General features: G+C 51.0%; 4 protein-coding genes across 4 annotated transcripts; 1 reads left to right on the top strand and 3 right to left on the bottom strand.

The window, feature by feature from the left end:
* Positions 1-150: 150 nt before the first annotated feature.
* On the bottom strand, positions 151-6,393 carry N7484_000320 (NACHT domain protein; the record flags this gene model as incomplete). Its single annotated transcript, XM_057110741.1, has 2 exons — positions 151-5,853; positions 5,914-6,393. The coding sequence occupies 2 exons, from the start codon at positions 6,391-6,393 to the stop codon at positions 151-153; spliced, it is 6,183 nt and encodes a 2,060-aa protein (XP_056977967.1).
* Positions 6,394-11,387: 4,994 nt separating this feature from the next.
* N7484_000321 (uncharacterized protein) lies at positions 11,388-14,568 on the top strand (the record flags this gene model as incomplete). The annotated part of the gene is made up of 6 exons (XM_057110742.1): positions 11,388-11,448; positions 11,516-11,826; positions 11,891-13,469; positions 13,524-13,827; positions 13,884-14,063; positions 14,124-14,568. The coding sequence occupies 6 exons, from the start codon at positions 11,388-11,390 to the stop codon at positions 14,566-14,568; spliced, it is 2,880 nt and encodes a 959-aa protein (XP_056977968.1).
* A 289-nt stretch (positions 14,569-14,857) lies between these two features.
* N7484_000322 (uncharacterized protein) lies at positions 14,858-16,438 on the bottom strand (the record flags this gene model as incomplete). Its single annotated transcript, XM_057110743.1, has 1 exon — positions 14,858-16,438. One exon carries the CDS (start codon positions 16,436-16,438, stop codon positions 14,858-14,860), a length of 1,581 nt encoding a protein of 526 aa, XP_056977969.1.
* Positions 16,439-16,916: 478 nt separating this feature from the next.
* Positions 16,917-17,507, bottom strand: N7484_000323 (peptide chain release factor family protein; the record flags this gene model as incomplete). Its single annotated transcript, XM_057110744.1, has 2 exons — positions 16,917-17,267; positions 17,319-17,507. 2 exons carry the CDS (start codon positions 17,505-17,507, stop codon positions 16,917-16,919), a joined length of 540 nt encoding a protein of 179 aa, XP_056977970.1.
* Between the last annotated feature and the right edge of the window lie 484 nt (positions 17,508-17,991).

The following is a 17,991-nucleotide window of genomic DNA, read 5'->3' on the forward strand; positions in this document are numbered from 1 at the left end:
CACTATGGCTTACAACTCTACATGAAAAAGATATTGAACAAGAACAGGTCGGTATACAGATTAGGGTCCAGCTAACTATATACTGCTCCACAAGTTATGCAGGAAATAGTAACAGATGTAAATCAACGCTTAAAATGATCAAAAATTCGTTCAAAGCTCCTCCTCTTCCTCGGAGTAAGTGGGCTGGTTAAGATCGATCTCCCAAGAGATAGTCTCAAGATTCAACACATCATCATTAGCAGAAGACTTGCCGGAGCCGAAGCCCTTCAAGTTCCACTTCTCAACACCCTCAAAGCCCTTAAGGTCAGAGCCAAACTCAGCAAAGAGCTGGGCGTTCAGAGCCTCATACTCGGCGTACTCCTTGGGCCAGTCGCCAAGGCGCTGGACAGCAAGCTTAAGCAGGTGGAGGTGCTGACGAACGTGCTCACCCTCAGAAAGACCAGAGCCGCTAGCGGTCTCTTCGATGTTCAGCTCATAAGCAGATCCATCGTGGCTGAAGCTGTTGTCGAGACCACCCTCCATCTCGGCGAGAGCGGGGTCGATGTAGATGCGGAGCAGGTTCTCGTGAACAGCAGCGGCCTTCTTGTAGTACTTGTTGGCCATGCTTTGACCGTTCTTGGCGGTCTGGTAGCGCTGGGCGATACCGGTATACAGCTGGGTCAGCAGGGTGGACAGCTCCAGAGTGCTGGAGTGGAGCGGACCGTTGACGCGGCGGCAGTTGTACACAATGTCCTCGGTGAGACGGACAGCCTTGAGGGAGTCGCCGACGAGGTAGCGGGCAAGGATGAAGCGGCGGGCGAGGCTGAGAGTGACCTGAGCGGGCCAGGTAACCTGCTTGTTGCGGCTGGCCCAGAGACCGCTGAGGAGCCAGACGAGAGTCTTGTAGTCCTGCTGCTCGCCAAGGAGGCCGATCAGGATGTTCAAGTAGTCCAGGCTGATCTGGGACAGGTTGATCTTCAGATCGCTGATGACGCCGAGCACCTTCTGGATGATGGTGGAGGAGACACTGTGTAGCTTCTTCTGAGTGGCAGCATCGGGCTGGGGAGTGATGGTGCGGCCGGTGATGAAGACACCAAGGGTGAAGACGAACTTGACGATTTCGGCAGTGCGGAACACATCGTGAGCGGAGATGTAATAGAAGGCGGCAAGGGCCAAGTTCGAGGCATCGTCGTACTGCTTGGACTCAAGCAGCTTGATGACATGCAAGTTGCTGGCAATACCAACCGAGCGAACGAAGTTCGAGGACTGGTGGTTCTGGAAGTGATCCAAGAGAACAGTCAGGAAGATCTTGACTTGGGCAGCATCAGTCACCTTAGTGCGCTTGCCCTCAGTAGCCACGAAGTAGGCAACGTATTCGTTGAAGACATGGGTGGCAGCGACCTGGCGGTTGGCCCGGCGCAGGAAGTGGTACAGGCGGGTAGCCGACAGGGAGACGCTGTGGAAGCTGGCAGTCTTGCTTGAGGTGACGCTGCGGAACTCCTCAAAGTAGACGTACTCGGTAGTCAAGGAAGCAAGGATCTCAGTGATGCTGGTGGTCTGCTGGCGAAGGCTGTGCTCAAGCTGAGCGAGGAAGACCAGGCTCTGGCGACCCTTAGAGGTCAAGTCAAACTGGGAGTTCTTGATGTTGGTGGTGTCCTTCATAACAACCTGGCGGTAGAGCTCCTCAGACATCTCAGTAGCTTTGTGGACCTGGTTGGTGGAGATGTAGCTGCTGGCAATGGCGATAGCAGCAGACACAAGGAGGGTGGACGAGGTAGATTCCTTCAAGATGTTGATGGTTGACTCCTTCAGCTCCTTGTGGACAGACTCGGCAGAGCTGTGCTTGTAGTTGAACTCAACAATCTCCTTCATCTTAGAGATAGACTCCTCGTGGGCCCAGCCGTGGCTCTCACGAATGGAGGTGACACGCTTACGAAGGATCTTGGAAGCAGTCTCAATCTGCTGCTTGGAGGCAGACTCGGAGTGAATGCCAATTTGAGCCTGCTCCTCGTAGATACCGTCCAAAGTGGCAGAAATCTCATCGAGATCAAGCTCCTTAGAGCCAAGCTTGAGCAGCTCCACATAAAGGGCAATGGCGTCAGACTCGTAGCGCTTGGATTCCTGGCACACCTTGGCAAGGGTGAGGGTAGCCTGAATAGTGATCGAAGCAGTAGCTGTGAACACGGTCTTCACCTTGGACTGGTAGTCAACAGTGACCTTGTGAATCACGTTGTAGTCAGTGCGAACGGAGCGCAAACAGTGGATGTACCGGGTGAAGATCTCCTGAACGAAGGAGGGGTTCTCGAAGCGGGGCTGCTTGGGCTGACTTAGGAAGGTGGTGAACAGCAGGGTGAAGTAAGCCACAGCATCAGAGTAGCGGCTCTGAGTCCAGAGCTCAGTAGCAACGAGGATGAGGGGCTCAAGAGCCTCAGGCTTGCAGGTAGGTGCGTCCTTGTTGAGAGCGCGAATGATACGCTGGTAGTACTCGACGAAGATGGGACGAGGACGAGTCAGCTCAGCGAGAGTCCACAGAGTCTTGATGACAACAGGGTGGTCACGGCCATAGTGCTTGATGTAATCATCCAAGGTCTCCTGGCGAGTGGCGATGACGTTGTCAGGCTGGGAGTTGCGCTCGAAGAAGCGAATTAGATCCTCAGTCACGCGCTCGCGCACCTTGTCATCGACAGGACGTCCAGCGCGGACGGCACGGTACACACGAATGCGGATGTTCTCCTCACGAGCGAAGCGGCGACGGTAGTGGTAACACCGGCTGAGACGCTCAGCAAGTTCGATGGCCTTGTCGGTGCTCTGGGCGGGGAGAACCACATCCTCGATTGAGGGAGCAAACAAAGTGGGCCACAGACCCTGGAGAACCTTCTTGATGACCCGGGTAGCATCCTTCCAGCGGTGCTGGGCAGTGAACTGGGCGATCAAAGTGGAGGTAGCAGTGAAGGAGCTCTCGTCGAACTTGTGAGAGGAGAAAGACTCGTAGATGATCTCCTCCATGGTGGATTCAGACACACTCGAGTGAGAAGATTGACTGGACTTGATTACCTGCTCGGAAGTGCTAGAGATGCTCTTCTGGATCTGCTCAAAGCGGGAAGACTTGGTCTGGCTGGTGCTCTGGAAGTAGTGGGCAACCTGCTTGTAGATGGATAGAGCTGCAGCGGAAAGACCAACAGAGGCCATCACAGTGGCGATCTCCTCGTAGTGGTGGGAAGACTGCTCGGAAAGAGCTAGGCTGGTGTGACGGTGCTCTTCCCAAACACTGGACAGGATGGAAGAGGCCTCAGACTCGCGCTTCTCGGTCTTAAGGAACTTGGAGTAGGCGACAACAGCCTTCAACTTGATCTCTTCCCAGAAAGAGGTAGTCTGGATGCGGCATTCCCGGTTGGCACGCTGCCAGATCTCAACATAGATACGCTCTGCCTCCATGATCTTGCCTTCAGCGCGGTACTTCTCAGCCAGCGCGATAAGGGCCTCGTAGTCAAAGCTCTCATCAACCGACTCATCCTCCTCGGCATCCAAGATGAAGAGAATGCCACTCTCGTTCTCTTCTTGCTTGTGGCCCTTCAGATGGACGTGGAGATCACCGCGGGAGCCATCCCCAGCTTCATAACCAGTGGTGATGGTAGTGATGATGGTGGTAATCTCCTGAATCTTCTTCTCCTCCTTGGTCATGCGGTAGTGCTCAATCAAGGTCTTCAGAACGTTCACGACCTGCTCGGAAGAGTTGCCGTAGTGGATCTTGTAGCACTCAACAACGAGCAGAAGGATCTCCTCGCGCTTGATCATGACATCAGTGCGGGAGGTAGTGGTCTGACTCGAGGTCAACTCGAGGAAGATGTTGGCAATCTTCATGGTGACGAGGTGCTTGGTGGTGAGCAGATCACGGCTCAGGATGGTGATCTCGTAGAAGAGAGGAATAGATTCGGTGATCAGGTTGATGTCGCGGCGCAGGAAAGCCAGGGTGATGATAGACTGGAGAGTCACAGCATGCTTGGGAGACAGGATGTTGCGGCACAAGTTGGTGACAATGGTCTGGTAAGTAACCAAGGTCGGGGTGATGATGGTGTGCCACAGGGTGTTCTGGAGCAGCAACAGGGTGATGGTTGCGGGGAAGATTTTGGAGAACTCCTTAGCAGTAGGGGCATCACCACCGGTAGTGTAGACGGTGGTCTGTGTCAGGTGGCGAGGCCAGTAGCGGACACAGAAGTCCAGGAAGGGGTTTCTCTGCACAAACGAAGTGGTGTCGTGGCCATCAAGCGGAGTAAGAGATGGCTCGTGCTGTTCGGGGAGAACGTTCTTCATGTAGATAAAGAGGCGAGTGACAAAGTCAGCGTGACGGTCCTTGACGGAAGGCACCAACTTGCCCTTGGACTGGATGTCCAGGATAGAGGTGCGGATCAGACCGTGACGCAAGTACACCTGACCATCCTGCACGAACACCAAGCTGTTCACAGGGCGCAGGAAATCCAGAGGCTTCACGATACCATCGGTGATGGTTTGCTTGGTGACATCAATGGCAGAAAGAAGGGTCAGCTCTTTCAAGGTGAAAGGACGATCCGCAGTGGCGAGCCACAGCAAGATCTGGCGGGTCTCGTCCTTGACGTCGGGGGACTGGATAGTGTTCAGGACAAAGTCTGTGACGGTGACCTTGCTGCTGACGACAGTCTCAACGGCCTTGTGAAGAGCCTCGGGGGTCTTCTCCTGGCGAACACGCTTGGAGCACAGCTTGGCCCAAAGGAAGGAGCCCTGAGAGCCCTCGGTGATTTGATCAATGATGATCTCCTGCTCCATCTCTGGCAGGTCCAAGAAAGTCTGATGCTCCTCAAAGCTGGCACGGACAACTGTGGAGACATCATCACCAATGCGGTCCTCGGTGATCGGCAAGTGCGCCAGACCTTCGGCAGCCTTAGGTTTCTCAGCACCCAGGGTAATCAGCTTCACGCCGGTAGCATGGGTAGTGGCAGAAAGCAGCTTCTGGAGCAAAGGAGCCTCGCCACCAGTGGCCTCGTCAACACCGTCAACGACAATGACCAGCTCTTTAGCGTTCTGCAGAGCAGCGTTGAGAGCACGCTCCAATGCAGTCCAGAGAATGTTTTCATACTGAGCCGCGTCGACAGTCTTCTTGCTGCGCTCATAAGCCTCGCCCATGATCTGCAGAAGCGCAGTGTTGCCAATGCGCTTCTCGAAGAGCTGGTACAGGATAGTCTTCGCGATAGCAATGGGAGTGGTCTCGGCGGGGACGCGCGCATTGATGGGAATGTAGAGGGTCTTGTAGGAGACACCAGCGATGGGGTCCTGAAGACGATCGATAATGACGGAAGCTGTGACCGTCTTTCCGGAGCCAGGCTTACCAGTGATGGCAAGGGTGCGGTTCTGGCTCTTCAAAAAGTTAGTCAGATGCTGAGAGACCCAGAGACAGGTCATCTCCTCGCGCTCATGGGCAAGGTGGGAGGTGTTCTCGGCCAGGTGGGCCAGAACGCGGTCCTCAGGGGCCAACCAGGAGCGAACGTCGCGAACGACGGAGACACGCTCAGCACCAATGTTCTCACGAACAAGCTGGTGGCGCCACATGGCCTCGGCAATCTTGCTGCAGCGCTCCCGGAACGCAAGGATCTGACCGGGGAAGGTGTCGTAGATGTGAACAGAGACAGAAGCCTTGGTCAATCCACTGATGGCCTGGTGGAAGTGGGTAGACACGCTGGAAACCAGGGTCACCAAGTCAGCCAGAGCCAAGATGAGCTGTTCCTTGATCTCTTGCGAGACATCAAACAGCTCGGTACGCTCAAGGAGGTTCACAAGGGAAGAGGAGGTGCTGTAGAAGAAGCCAAAGGAGGTCATCAGAGCCTCAGCATTCTCCTTGCCGAGCTGTAGAAAAGAGTAATTAACATTGACATATCCAATTGGTTTTGAGACAGGTCAACTTACATCAAGAAGCATGCCGCAGTAGCCGTAGGATAGCTGAGTGGCAAGATAGCTGTCGCCAGCAAACTTGTTGATGTTGGAGTCGAAGTGGTGCAAACGCTCAATGAAGAGGAGTGCCCAGGACAGGACCTTGTCGTAGTTGCTTCCCTCGGGAGGCAGGTGGCTCATACGCTGAACGCGGATCCACTCCTTGAGGGATTCATAGCTGCTGTTCATCAATCTAGATGACGCATGAGCACCAAGCTCGTTACCACTGCGCTGGTACAAGGAGTGCACCAGGCTAGTGAGGTTGGAGCCTCCAACACCGCTCATATTGCGGTGGACAAGGCCCGATTCCCGGCGTGAAGAACGACCATTTTGAGAGAAGGTGTCACTGTCAAAGTGGGTCGAGAAAGCAGAGGCATGGCGAGAGTTACCGGGACGTTCGCTGTAGAAGGAAGAGGAGAGGTTACCCGGGACGGGCGAAACAAGACCAGGAGCCATGGTGGTTGTTTGTTCAATTGAGGAGGGAGTCGAAGGATTGGGTATAGATGTTGGGATCGGGACTCTTTGTCGAGTGTTGGTATCAATATGGTTTCTTGGGGAAGGCGTTTCTCGTGGCGGATGATTAGGATCTGATAAATATTTTTCTTTTGAGCAGCAGCCCTTGAAGCAACAAAGTATTCGAGACAAACCGGCGATGAGTCTCAGTGCGAGATGCGGAAAGTTTTTAGATGTACAGGAGCATTCAAGCACAATAGAGGGTAAAATAAAATAGAAAGCTGGACCTGATCCTCTGCAAGAACGGGGGTCTACTCGGCTTTTGTAGCAGCTCCAGCCTGCGTGGCGGTGATGAGCGAACCCTAGTCCTTTCCTTTTAGGAATGGACCCGGTGGAGGTGTGTATTGTAGCTTGCTAAACTTGAAATACGTCTTTTTCTACAGATTGTATCATCAAGTGGGGACGAGCTTCAGCTTTGGACCATGTTCTCCACACCCACTAGCTCTCTACAGTACACGGACCTACCGAGCCATAGCTACGGGTTCCCTATCTTTGAAAGTATAGAGTCCAAGGTGGCAATTCAATCCCCAAAACGGGCCTGCACGCATTGTCAATAGCTGTCAAAGCAAAAGCCATAACGTGCATTAGTCGTTAGCTGCATGGTGGTGGTTCCGGGGCTTCAAGAATCCAATGGGCGATTTCTCCCAGGTAAGAGATATGCTCGTATAGTAATTGTATCGTATTATTTCAGGTCTGTACAGGTTATGTTCCCAAAGGGTGGTCAGCCATGTGGATCATCTCAATGGCATCTGCAAGGCCAAGGCTACAGTACTGCATGGAGGATAGTTTAACTTCTCCTATCCACCTAGGGTACTAGTTTGCCCCATAAATCATCCAGGTATGATGAAAGACGGCACATCTGAATCCACATCGATTCGGTCTCAATTTCGACAATCTGGCCAGCTCTCACAAAAGCTCCGGAGTCACCGTCAAAGGGAAACATTCGCTAAGCTCGAAACGGGCATTTCTCACAAGCTAGTTTCTTTGTGGTGTCATTTGTGTGGTATTTGGCGCCCGCCCGCATGCGCCGGCCAAAGCTGGAATGACAGGTTGTGCACCGTGCACGCATGGGCTGGCTGGACACCGGGGTTAGCGAAATGGGTTTTCAGTGTGCGGGGGTCATTTCAGATGTCTAAGCCTGTGACGGTCGTCAGTGTCGACCAAGGCTGGGGCGGGAAATTGGCCCTTGATCTGTTTCGGACGAACACTTGATCGATTGGCATCCACCTGTCTGTCCTTTTTTTTGGGAGCGGGATGTTCGATGACTGGATCCCGCCAGCACCAGCCATCGCCGATCGGAAATGGATCCTTATGAACTCATGCAGGTTTACTGACGAAATTAGCTCCACTTGGGTTCCGTCTGCCCCATAACAGTGCTCCCGATCTGCCGAACGATTTACCCCTCGGGCCACTTGTCATCAAGTTGACTGGCAGGAAAGTGTGTAGTTCCCCGTGGGAGGCTGGGCAAGTGACAGCGGCGCTTATCCTGGGAACCATGGGAGCAAATGTGATCTGGACCGGGGGCTGAAGATTTAGCGTCTCAACCAACACATCACCCCCTAACCCCTGTCCTCCCGTTCCGGTGGACTCCGCACAGAAGAGGAAAGAAAAAAAAAAAATCGAGAGCTGAATTCTCACCTTACTTCTCTAATCGACGTGCATTAGCACAATGGGGCGTGTGGAGAGAGGAGGGAGGGTGAACAATCGAACTGGTTTCGCACGGAAGGCTAGCGGATCCACCCGCGCTGCACCAAGATCCGCTTCGTCAGTGTGGGCAAGAAAAGGCGAATCCGGAAGGGCAGCGGACTGGCGAGCTGAACTCCAGACCCACTCAGGGCTCCACTTCATAGTTCTGCCGATACCGAACACCCCCTCATCTGGTGTCAAGGAAATTAAAAGCTGCTAAATAAACAAGCGCCACTGGCTGCCTCCTTCCGCTAGATCGGTTATCTGAACCTTGCCCTCGAACTGTGATCCTCCCCCCCGATATGAGATCTCGGTTCCTTTATTCTATGAAAATTAAAAATAGCGCATACATAGCACCTGCCCACTGAGAGCTCTGTCGGGCTTGATGTTTCCGAGTTCATATAATACTCCCGGGTCAACCTTGGTGGCCTTCCCGCGAATAATGGGGCTTCGGAATAGCGTGGCATCAGAAATGTGCGCCACCCGAATTTCTTCCTCCCGCCATGGTAGATGATCAACATCACTCACGTGTACTCCATATGTGGAGATACGCGATGGTTCGGTGAGCAGGATCCATCGTGTAATTCGAGTAATACTGTACGTACAAATATGAAAGATTCCAAGGTTTTCATTTTCGTCATTGTCACGACATCGGCGGGGAAGAAAAACAAGACATTCCAAAGCAACATGCTACATCATGTCAATTCGAAACTTAATTTTGAGACGGAGCTTCAAGGTGCGTGTATGCAAGTCGAAGAATTCCAAATCATGAGAAGATGGAGTTGTGGATATCTGCATCGTACTTTGTGCTCGGTAACTATTTCCCAGACCCATCTGGAGACCGTGGCTCAGCTGCATACACTGCACAGCTGGGACCGGACCCCTGAACGCAACATTCGTTCTCGTGTAATTTTCCTATCTTCCAGGCGACAAACAGATTATGGTTTCATAGCTGCATATCGCTGTCGCCACGGCGGGGAAGATGTGCACTTCGTCTGGACCTTGGGACGATCCTGTATTTACATGTACCACCGCCAAACACGAAAATTGATCCATGTAACTTTCAATGAAGGAATTTTGCGCATGATAATCCGCTTTTTGACGCGTAATGAAGGGTTCTTGAGAAGATCAAGAGATCCAATCTCTCCTTGGTTATGTAATACAGAAGTGGCCCTTGTGGGAGAAAACACAGTCTTCATAATTTCATGAGAAGTAACCCCCTATTGGGGATTGAAAATGCAATCAGCATCTCAAATACAATACATAATAATATGGAAGCTCGTGGATATTCGGGTTAAATAAATACCTGTAGCCTTAAGCTAGATACCTAACAAACACCCTCAAGGTCCGATGCGTACGTTGTACAGCCCATGCCCGGCGGCCTCGGTATCACCCAGAACGAAAAGCTCCGGATCATAGACGCCGATATCTGCAATCAGAGATTTAATGAGGCTTCCTGGATACGAAAGAGGATGCGTTAGTAATTAGCCCCACGGCATGTAATGTATACGAGTGGCAGTCGCAGCATCTCCAGCTCGATTATTCGTAGGCCTCAATTCAGGCGGGTCTCTGGAGGGCCCTTGACAAACAACTTTATTTGAAAAGAACAATATTTCTAACTCAAATTGAGTGTACCTGGAGTGTTGCACATGTCCATAACAATGTGGCCAGTGGAGATCTCCCCGGAGTGACAGCCAGAAGCGGCTATATGTCTTCAAGATCAGCAAATATCGCATTATCACGGTCAATTGTCCTTGCAGAATTCTACCTCAAGCGTCACTAAGTGACATGATATTGGAATTAACATCATAAGCCACCCTTTTCTTTTGCTAATTCAAGTTACACATCCAGCCACTTTCCCCGGATAATTTATCAAATTGACTAGGACAAGAGCCTCCACAAGCCACCAGAATACAGGTGGATCTTTCAGCCACGTGTTGAAAAGATGAAATTATCATACGCAAGTGTCATTACGGAAAACTGTCTGTAATTAGGAGATTATAGCTATGTAAGCCGTCTCCGCCTGGTCCACATGTGGATATGCCTATGTGAACATGACTCGACGCCAACAGGAAATTAGCATTCTTACTTGCATGACAGTGGATCTTGATGGTTAGTCAGGATTTCCTATAGCTAGCATGCAATAGTTTGTGGGTTATTGAAAAGGAGGTGGCCATGCAGCCAGGGATGTAGAAGGATGACAGTTTTCTCGGATGACTAGTACTTATTCACCTCGATTAGTCAAAAAGGCAACTTCAGCTAAGCTGAAAGCACCGGGACCGGAGACGCCGAACTGTACAGCACTCCACGTGAGTGATCTGCAGTTGAGGTAGTACAGTGGCTTTTCCTGCGTGACAAATCGGAGATTTTAAATTCATCTGTGAGCTGGGAGCTGGAAGCTGCATGGTTAATTGTACGTCATACGGGATATGAAGTTTATTTCCGCCACAACAGGTCCTGTTTTGATAACTACACAATTGCCTTAAGAAGACATTCGTCTCCTCCTTGAGGGCATTGTCTTTCTGTGTGGAATCTAGCCGATGTCCACGTGGTGAGAGCCTCGGAAGGATAGGAGCAATACATACATCTAAATAAACCAATCAGCACCTCAGTGATGTGTAATTATTTGAATTAACCTGATAGGCATCTGGTATGTTCCCAACTGCAAGGTTCATTCCACGTTGTCAAGACTCCTTCATAACTATATTTATACCTATGTCCAGATGGCTCATAATACCACCATATTGGAAGGCCGCCTACCTTTCAATCATATTTTGAGCTGCAAGCTCGTTATGTGTTCGGTAAAAGACAAGAAATCCTCAACATGAGACTATACATCGACTATCCGAAGTTCATTCCGGCTAGCCCTAGGATCCATGGATGTGCCATGGTCTTAGTCATGTATTGATACCTCAGGCACAAAGGCACCAGTGTGCAAGTCTAAAAATGCCTGAGGCACCAGCAACTCCTAATAAGGAGTAGTGCTTAACATGTGATGTTCTAACCATATTGGGTCTAGTGTGTTGACGCAGTGGGCTGCCCGTACAATTATCAACGCCCTCATTATTTGTTATGCTCTTTGTCCTGTGAGCTTTGCTGTGTCCCAACCCTTGCTGTCCCTGTGACATTCCATCTGTGCCTCTTGGTGGACTGCATATATCATCCTACTCTGGAATTCTGCCCAGATCAATTTCCTTCCTCTTCTAATCTCTTCCCCCTCGCTTGTGTTGATACCCCACGTACCGGTGAAAATGGCGGAGGCTCTTGGAGCTTTGTTGGAGGCGAGCTTGGATCCCAGACGGAACAAGGAAGGTAAGGCAATCACATCACATTGATCACGATGGAATCAGTCGCTCACTGTGTTTTTGGAATTTTCCAGCCGAGAACGCCCTTCGTCAGGAAGAACAGAAGCCCGGCTTTTCTCTACAGCTCCTCCAGATTACGGCGTCCGACTCCCAGCCCAACAACCTTCGTCTTGCGAGCGCCTTGTGCTTCAAGAACTTTATCAAGCGGAGCTGGACCAACGAGGATGGAGAATACAAGCTGCCTCTGGATGAGGTTTCGACCATCAAGCGCGAGCTGATCACCTTGATGATCTCCGTGCCTCCTGCGATCCGGACTCAGCTTGGTGAGGCCGTCAGTGTGATTGCCGACAGTGACTTCTGGGAGCGATGGGATACTCTTGTGGATGTAAGTGATCAGGGCTGCTGCTAAATTTCGATCTCCCGAGCTAACCCTGCTTTTCTCCGTGCAGGACCTTGTTTCGAAACTATCGCCATCCAACCCTGCCGTCAACATTGGTGTCCTCCAGGTTGCGCATTCCATCTTCAAGCGCTGGCGACCGCTCTTCCAATCCAACGAGCTTTACATCGAGATCAACCACGTTCTCAACAAGTTCGGTAACCCATTCTTGGCCCTGATCGAGGGACTGGACAGCTACCTCGAGCAAAATAAAAATAACAAAGAAAACCTGATTCAAGGTTTCACCCAGCTCAACCTAATGGTTAAGCTTTTCTACGACCTCTCCTGCCACGACCTTCCCCCCATGTTCGAAGAAAATATCTCCGCAATTGCGACCATTTTGCACAAATACCTGACATACGACAACCAATTGCTTCACACCGATGACGATACGGAGGCAGGTCTCCTGGAGTACGTCCGTGCTGGAATTTTCGAGGTCTTGACTCTTTATGTCCAGAAGTTCCTCGACGCCTTCGGACCTGAGGTTGGCCAATTCATTCAGAGCTCGTGGGGTCTTTTGACTACTATCGGTCAGGAGACCAAGTACGATATTCTTGTGAGCCGAGCCCTGCATTTCTTGACTTCAGTGGCTAGCATGCCCGAGCATGCCGCCGCTTTCCAAGCGGAGGAAACCCTGGGTCAGATCATCGAGAAGGTCATCTTGCCTAATGTGAGCCTGCGTGAGTCTGATGAGGAGCTTTTCGAGGACGAGCCTATTGAGTTCATCCGAAGAGACCTTGAAGGGTCTGATAGTGAGACCCGCCGCCGTGCTGCGACAGACTTCCTCCGACGCCTGGCCGAGAAGTTTGAAACCTCGGTGACGAAGGTGGTTCTCAAGTACACCGAGCACTATCTCGCTGAATACACCAAGGACCCTTCGTCCAACTGGAAGTCCAAGGATACAGCCATCTATCTCTACTCCGCTGTCGCAGCCAAGGGTGTGGCAACCTCAAGTCACGGTGTCACAGCTACCAACAGCCTGATTAGCATCACCGACTTTTTCCAGCAGCACCTTGCGGCTGACCTGATCTCCGACGACGGCATTCATCCTATTCTCAAGGTCGATGCCATCAAGTACCTGTACACATTCCGAAGCATCATCACAAAGGAGCAATGGCAACAGGTACTCCCTGTTCTAGTGAAGCACCTGGCTTCTCCCAACTACGTTGTTTACACATATGCTGCAATTGCCGTGGAACGAGCTCTGTTCCTCAGTGATGGCCAGGGCCAGCCAGTCATTCCTCCGACTGAGATCACTCCGCTCGCTAATGACCTTTTGGAGCACATTTTCCAGCTTATCCAGAGGGATCCGGCTCCCCAGAAGGTGCAGGAGAACGAGTTCTTGATGCGATGCGTGATGCGTGTCTTGGTTGTCATTCGTGAGGGTGTGGTTCCTTTCACTGATGTTGTGCTGCAACGCTTCATTACTATCACCCAGATCATCAGTTCCAACCCCAGTAACCCGCGATTCTACTACTTCTTCTTCGAAGCCATGGGTGCTTTCGTTCGATACGCTGCTCCTGCCAATCCCGACAAGCTCGAACAGGCTCTCTATGCTCCCTTCGCCGCTATCCTTCAGGGCGATGTGCAAGGTAAGCTCATTCCAATATGTCCTGCCGTTCCATGCTAATTAATCTTTAATGAAGAATTCATGCCATACGTCTTCCAGCTCTTTGCTGCCCTGTTGGAGGCCAACTCGGCCGCTAACCTGCCCACTTACTACCAGGAGTTGATTGCTCCCATCTTAATGCCTGTCATGTGGGATTCTCGAGGAAACATTCCTGCTCTTGCTCGTTTGCTTTCTTCGATCATTCCCCGTGGGGCCCAGTATATTGCTGAGCACAATCAAATTGAACCTATCCTGGGTATCTTCCAGAAGCTCGTCTCCACCAAGGCTAACGAGGGCTATGCATTCGATCTGCTCGAGACAGTGGTCGCAGCCTTCCCGCCGTATGTCCCACCACACCCAGCGTCACTTTGGAACAATACACTGACTTGGTTTTTAGGGCCGCTTTGGAACAATACTTCATCATGATCATGCAGATCATCTTGCAGCGTCTGCAGAACTCCAAGACGGAGAACCTGTCCATTCGCTTCGTTCGGTTCTTCCACTTCATCACTGCCCACGATGACAAAGGATACGACCCCGACTTCATCATGCAGGTGACAGAGAAGGTGCAACAAAAGTAAGTTCCACTCGCCCCAAGCTCTCCTCGTTGGGTTTGACATTAACCTCTGATCTGCAGCCTGTTCACTCCTGTCTACCTCAACGTCATTCTCCAGGACACACAAAAGCTTGCCCGTCCCTTGGACCGCAAGACTGCCGTCCTTTCCCTCACGAAGACACTGGCCAACTCGGAAGCCTTTGCCACCCGGTACGCCAAGGGATGGGGCTTCACCTGCAACACACTTCTCAAGCTCCTTGAGCTTCCTCCTGATGTGACTCACAAGGATGACCTTGCAACCGAAGTGGACGTTGAGGAAATGTCCTTCGGTGTTGGCTTCACTCCACTAAACACCATCAAGCCGCAGCAGAAGGACCCTTGGCCCGAGACCGGTGCTGACCTTAAGAAGTGGGTCGGTGCATACCTGAAGGAGGCGGACAAGAAGCATGGCGGTCGGATCTCGCAGTTTGCACAGGAGCGTCTGGACGACCAAGCCAAGACGGTGCTGGGTAGCTACATTGCTTGATCTGAGTTTCTCATTTATCTTCATTTTACGAATCATAAAAAAGTTAGCTGAGAATGGCGGTTGTCTTTTCTTGCAGAATTGAGCTTCCAGGCCGGCGCAGTTGCAATAACGAATCTACTAGACCAATGTGCCAATTCTCTTATCTTTCGTACTTGTTTATTTCTAATAATGACGACAACAACCTAATGCATCAATGTATTGGGGTTGAGCAGGATATTTAGAAGTACGCAACATGTACACTCTCGTATTGTTTTTGTATGATATTTCACCCTATTCTCATGAATGATGATCAGGAGTTTTCATAATGTTTGCCGCTACCTAACCATCGAACAAGAGCAACCTCGAGATCTTTTTCGTCAAAGACACCACCATCGGTAGCAGCCCAGGCTACAAAGCCATCAGGGCGCACCAGCAGAACATCGACCCCAGCAATTTTCGACTGTCTTCGGACCAGCTTCAAACGCCCAGCATATTTCTCAACTAGGCTCGCGGTATTATCATTTCCCGTCAAGTCAACAAGTAAACTGTGACCCTCATGGGCATGGTTCGCAAGGCGTGTGTCATCATCCAACCGGATATCAGGCATTGTCATGCCAACCAGTGGACATCCATCACCCAGATCATAATGCTGCCATAACCCAGATATCTGCTTCACATAATGCGTCGCTCCATCTGTAGTTCTCAGAAAATCACTCACAACACTCCTTAACGCAGAACCATCAGGATCACCACGCATGACAGCAGTCTGTGCTCGAGTCCAATCCAAAACTCGCACACCAATAGGATGCCGCTCGCTCGTATAAGTGTCGAGAAGGTTCTCGGTCCCCCATCCCTGAAGTACCGCACCAAGCTTCCAACCCAAATTGACAGCATCCCCAAGGCCCAGGTTCAATCCCTGTCCACTAAACGGCGCGTGCACATGCGCCGCATCTCCACAGAGAAACACCCTTCCGCGTCGGTAGGTACTCGCTTGGCGAGCATTGTCTGTGAATCGCGTCCCGTTACTGACTGTCGAGATTCGAATGCCTTCAACACCAGTAACTCGCCGCAGACTGCTCTCCATTTCTTGGGCTGTAACAGTTGCATACTTGTCCGCAGGCGGACCATCAAACTCGATTGTGCGCACTTGCGCTAGCCCCTGCATGGAGGTATACACATAGACTCCCTGAGGCGTACACTGCCATCCGTCCCCCAAACTCTCAGCACCTTCAATCTTGACAATAGCCGCTCGGCCCGTGATCTTCGGGTCTGTGCCTGGAAAGTCGAAACCTGCTAGGCTGCGCACGAGACTGTGTCCCCCATCACAGCCAACAAGCCAGCGTCCACGCACTTCGTTCATTCCTTCCTTTCCTTCTTCCTCAATTACCACGGTCACGCCGGACTCGTCTGCCTTCATTCCCGTCAATTCAAACCCCCTCCTAACTTCTACGCCCAGCTCCAACCCCCTCTCGTAAAGGATCCTCTCCAGCTCAGCTTGAGGTAATGGCGTATACCACCCATTCTTCCCCCGTCCACGTAGCAACGAATTCTCCCTATCAAGGGGAGCTGCCGGAACAGGGATACCTCCAAAATGGCCGACAGCTCGCGGGAAAGGCAATTTCCACTCACGAGCACCTTTAATTTGACCAGCATGTAATGGATTTTTCATAGATTGGATAGCATGGAGAAGACCCCTTCGCTCGAGTATCTCAACCGAGGCAGTGTTGATACCAGCTGCCTTTATGGTTGTATCGGGTGATATTCTGCGCTCCAAAACCAGCACCCGAGCATTTGGCGCTTGAAGCTTAAGTTCGGTGGCGAGGAGGAGCCCGACAGGCCCAGCGCCTGATATGATGGTATCGTATATTGAAGTTGAGGAGGATGAAGACATAATGTGGCTTTGACTGGTTATAGTTTGGGTGCGTATATCCCTGTACCATGGATATACTTATATACATACGTGCGGATGAACGGACCGGAGTTTACTTCAAGGTAAAGCTTTTCAATATCTCACTAAACAATTCCCATTGTTGGTTTTGCCTATAGTCTGCAGGATCCGGGGCGGATCGTCCACCGGAGCGGAGGGTCGGAGGGTCGGAGGATGGAGAGCCTCAACAACCTTGGAACCTTGTTGACTTCAACAGCACTTTGAAATTCAAAGATCTCGGCCCCTGGCCGATCATGCTTAATCCAATGGATAAGAATTGAAATGCAATTGATCCTGGAATATGACTGTATTTTGGGGATTTTCAATTTGAGAAATGTTGGAACCTCACCTGGAGGTAGATAGATTATGCGATATATATATACTGTACAGGCCCGAAGGCAAAACTACCCAATTTTCCCCACAACTTCTTCCCAATACATCTCTACAAAGCCGATCCTTTCTCTCCAGCCATTCCTGAATTTCCAGCAACCCGAGTCTCTTCTAACCCCTCCCCAGCTTCGTCTTCCTCTTCCAGTCCCTCAATCACCCCCTCCTTCCCATCCAAATCCCGATATTTCCTCCTAGTCTTCTTCATCTTACTAGCCTTCTTCTTCCTTGCAGCCTCCGCCTTCAACGCAGCCCGACTATCAACCCCCTTCTCCTTCTGCTCAATCTTATCCGCAAGCAACGAGCGCGCAGTCTTCGCATTCTGAGACCTAGACCGCGTGGCCTGGCACTTGACGACAATACCGGAAGGATGATGGATGATCTGGACAGCGGAATTGGTTTTATTCTGTGACAGCATCAGCATCGTATCTTAAGCGTTCACTTGGATGGAACGTACGATCTTTTGTCCGCCGGGCCCGGTGCCTTTGAGGTAGGAGATTGTTAGGTCGGCATCGTTGAGCTTGAGGCGGGGTGGGAGGGGCTTTTCAGGGAGAGCGGGTGTTGTACTGAAGGGACGTTGAATGGAGGGTTGTGGTAATCTGGGGAAGGCTTGGAAGGCCTTTGGCCAGGCTTTGGGGCGTAGCATTGTGTGTATTCGTCAAGTTGGTGGTTTCGATGATGTTTTTGGGGCGATAAGATAGCGGCGATAAGGAATGTATGTAACATGATTGATTTTGCGCTACAGACTACAGTGCAATGAGTGTAGAAGTACAATTTGTCGAGAGTATGCTCAAATACCGTCAATTAATATGAAAAAGCTACTATTATTCTCTGGTGATAGTATCATTGCCATGGGTACATACAATGTAGTCATTGGGCGGCAAATGCTATAGTGTCGAATGCCAGCATTAACGCTGCAGCCTGAGTATTATCCTTACAGCTTTTGTCTTCATGTCCTCAGTCATTGCATCTTGGTAAATATGAAGCAGATCAGTCAACATAATCCAAAACTTGCCAAACAAGTCGTGGCAACCTATGTACTATGCAGTAGCAAATGACCTGAGACAGTGGCAAAGCAGGAATACAGACCCGAACCATTCAATATTCTTATTGCTTGATTTCATTTTTGC

The sequence above is a fragment of the Penicillium longicatenatum genome, assembly GCF_028827895.1.
Source record: "Penicillium longicatenatum strain IBT 33135 chromosome Unknown contig_11_segment0_segment0, whole genome shotgun sequence".
Classification (NCBI taxonomy): domain Eukaryota; kingdom Fungi; phylum Ascomycota; class Eurotiomycetes; order Eurotiales; family Aspergillaceae; genus Penicillium; species Penicillium longicatenatum.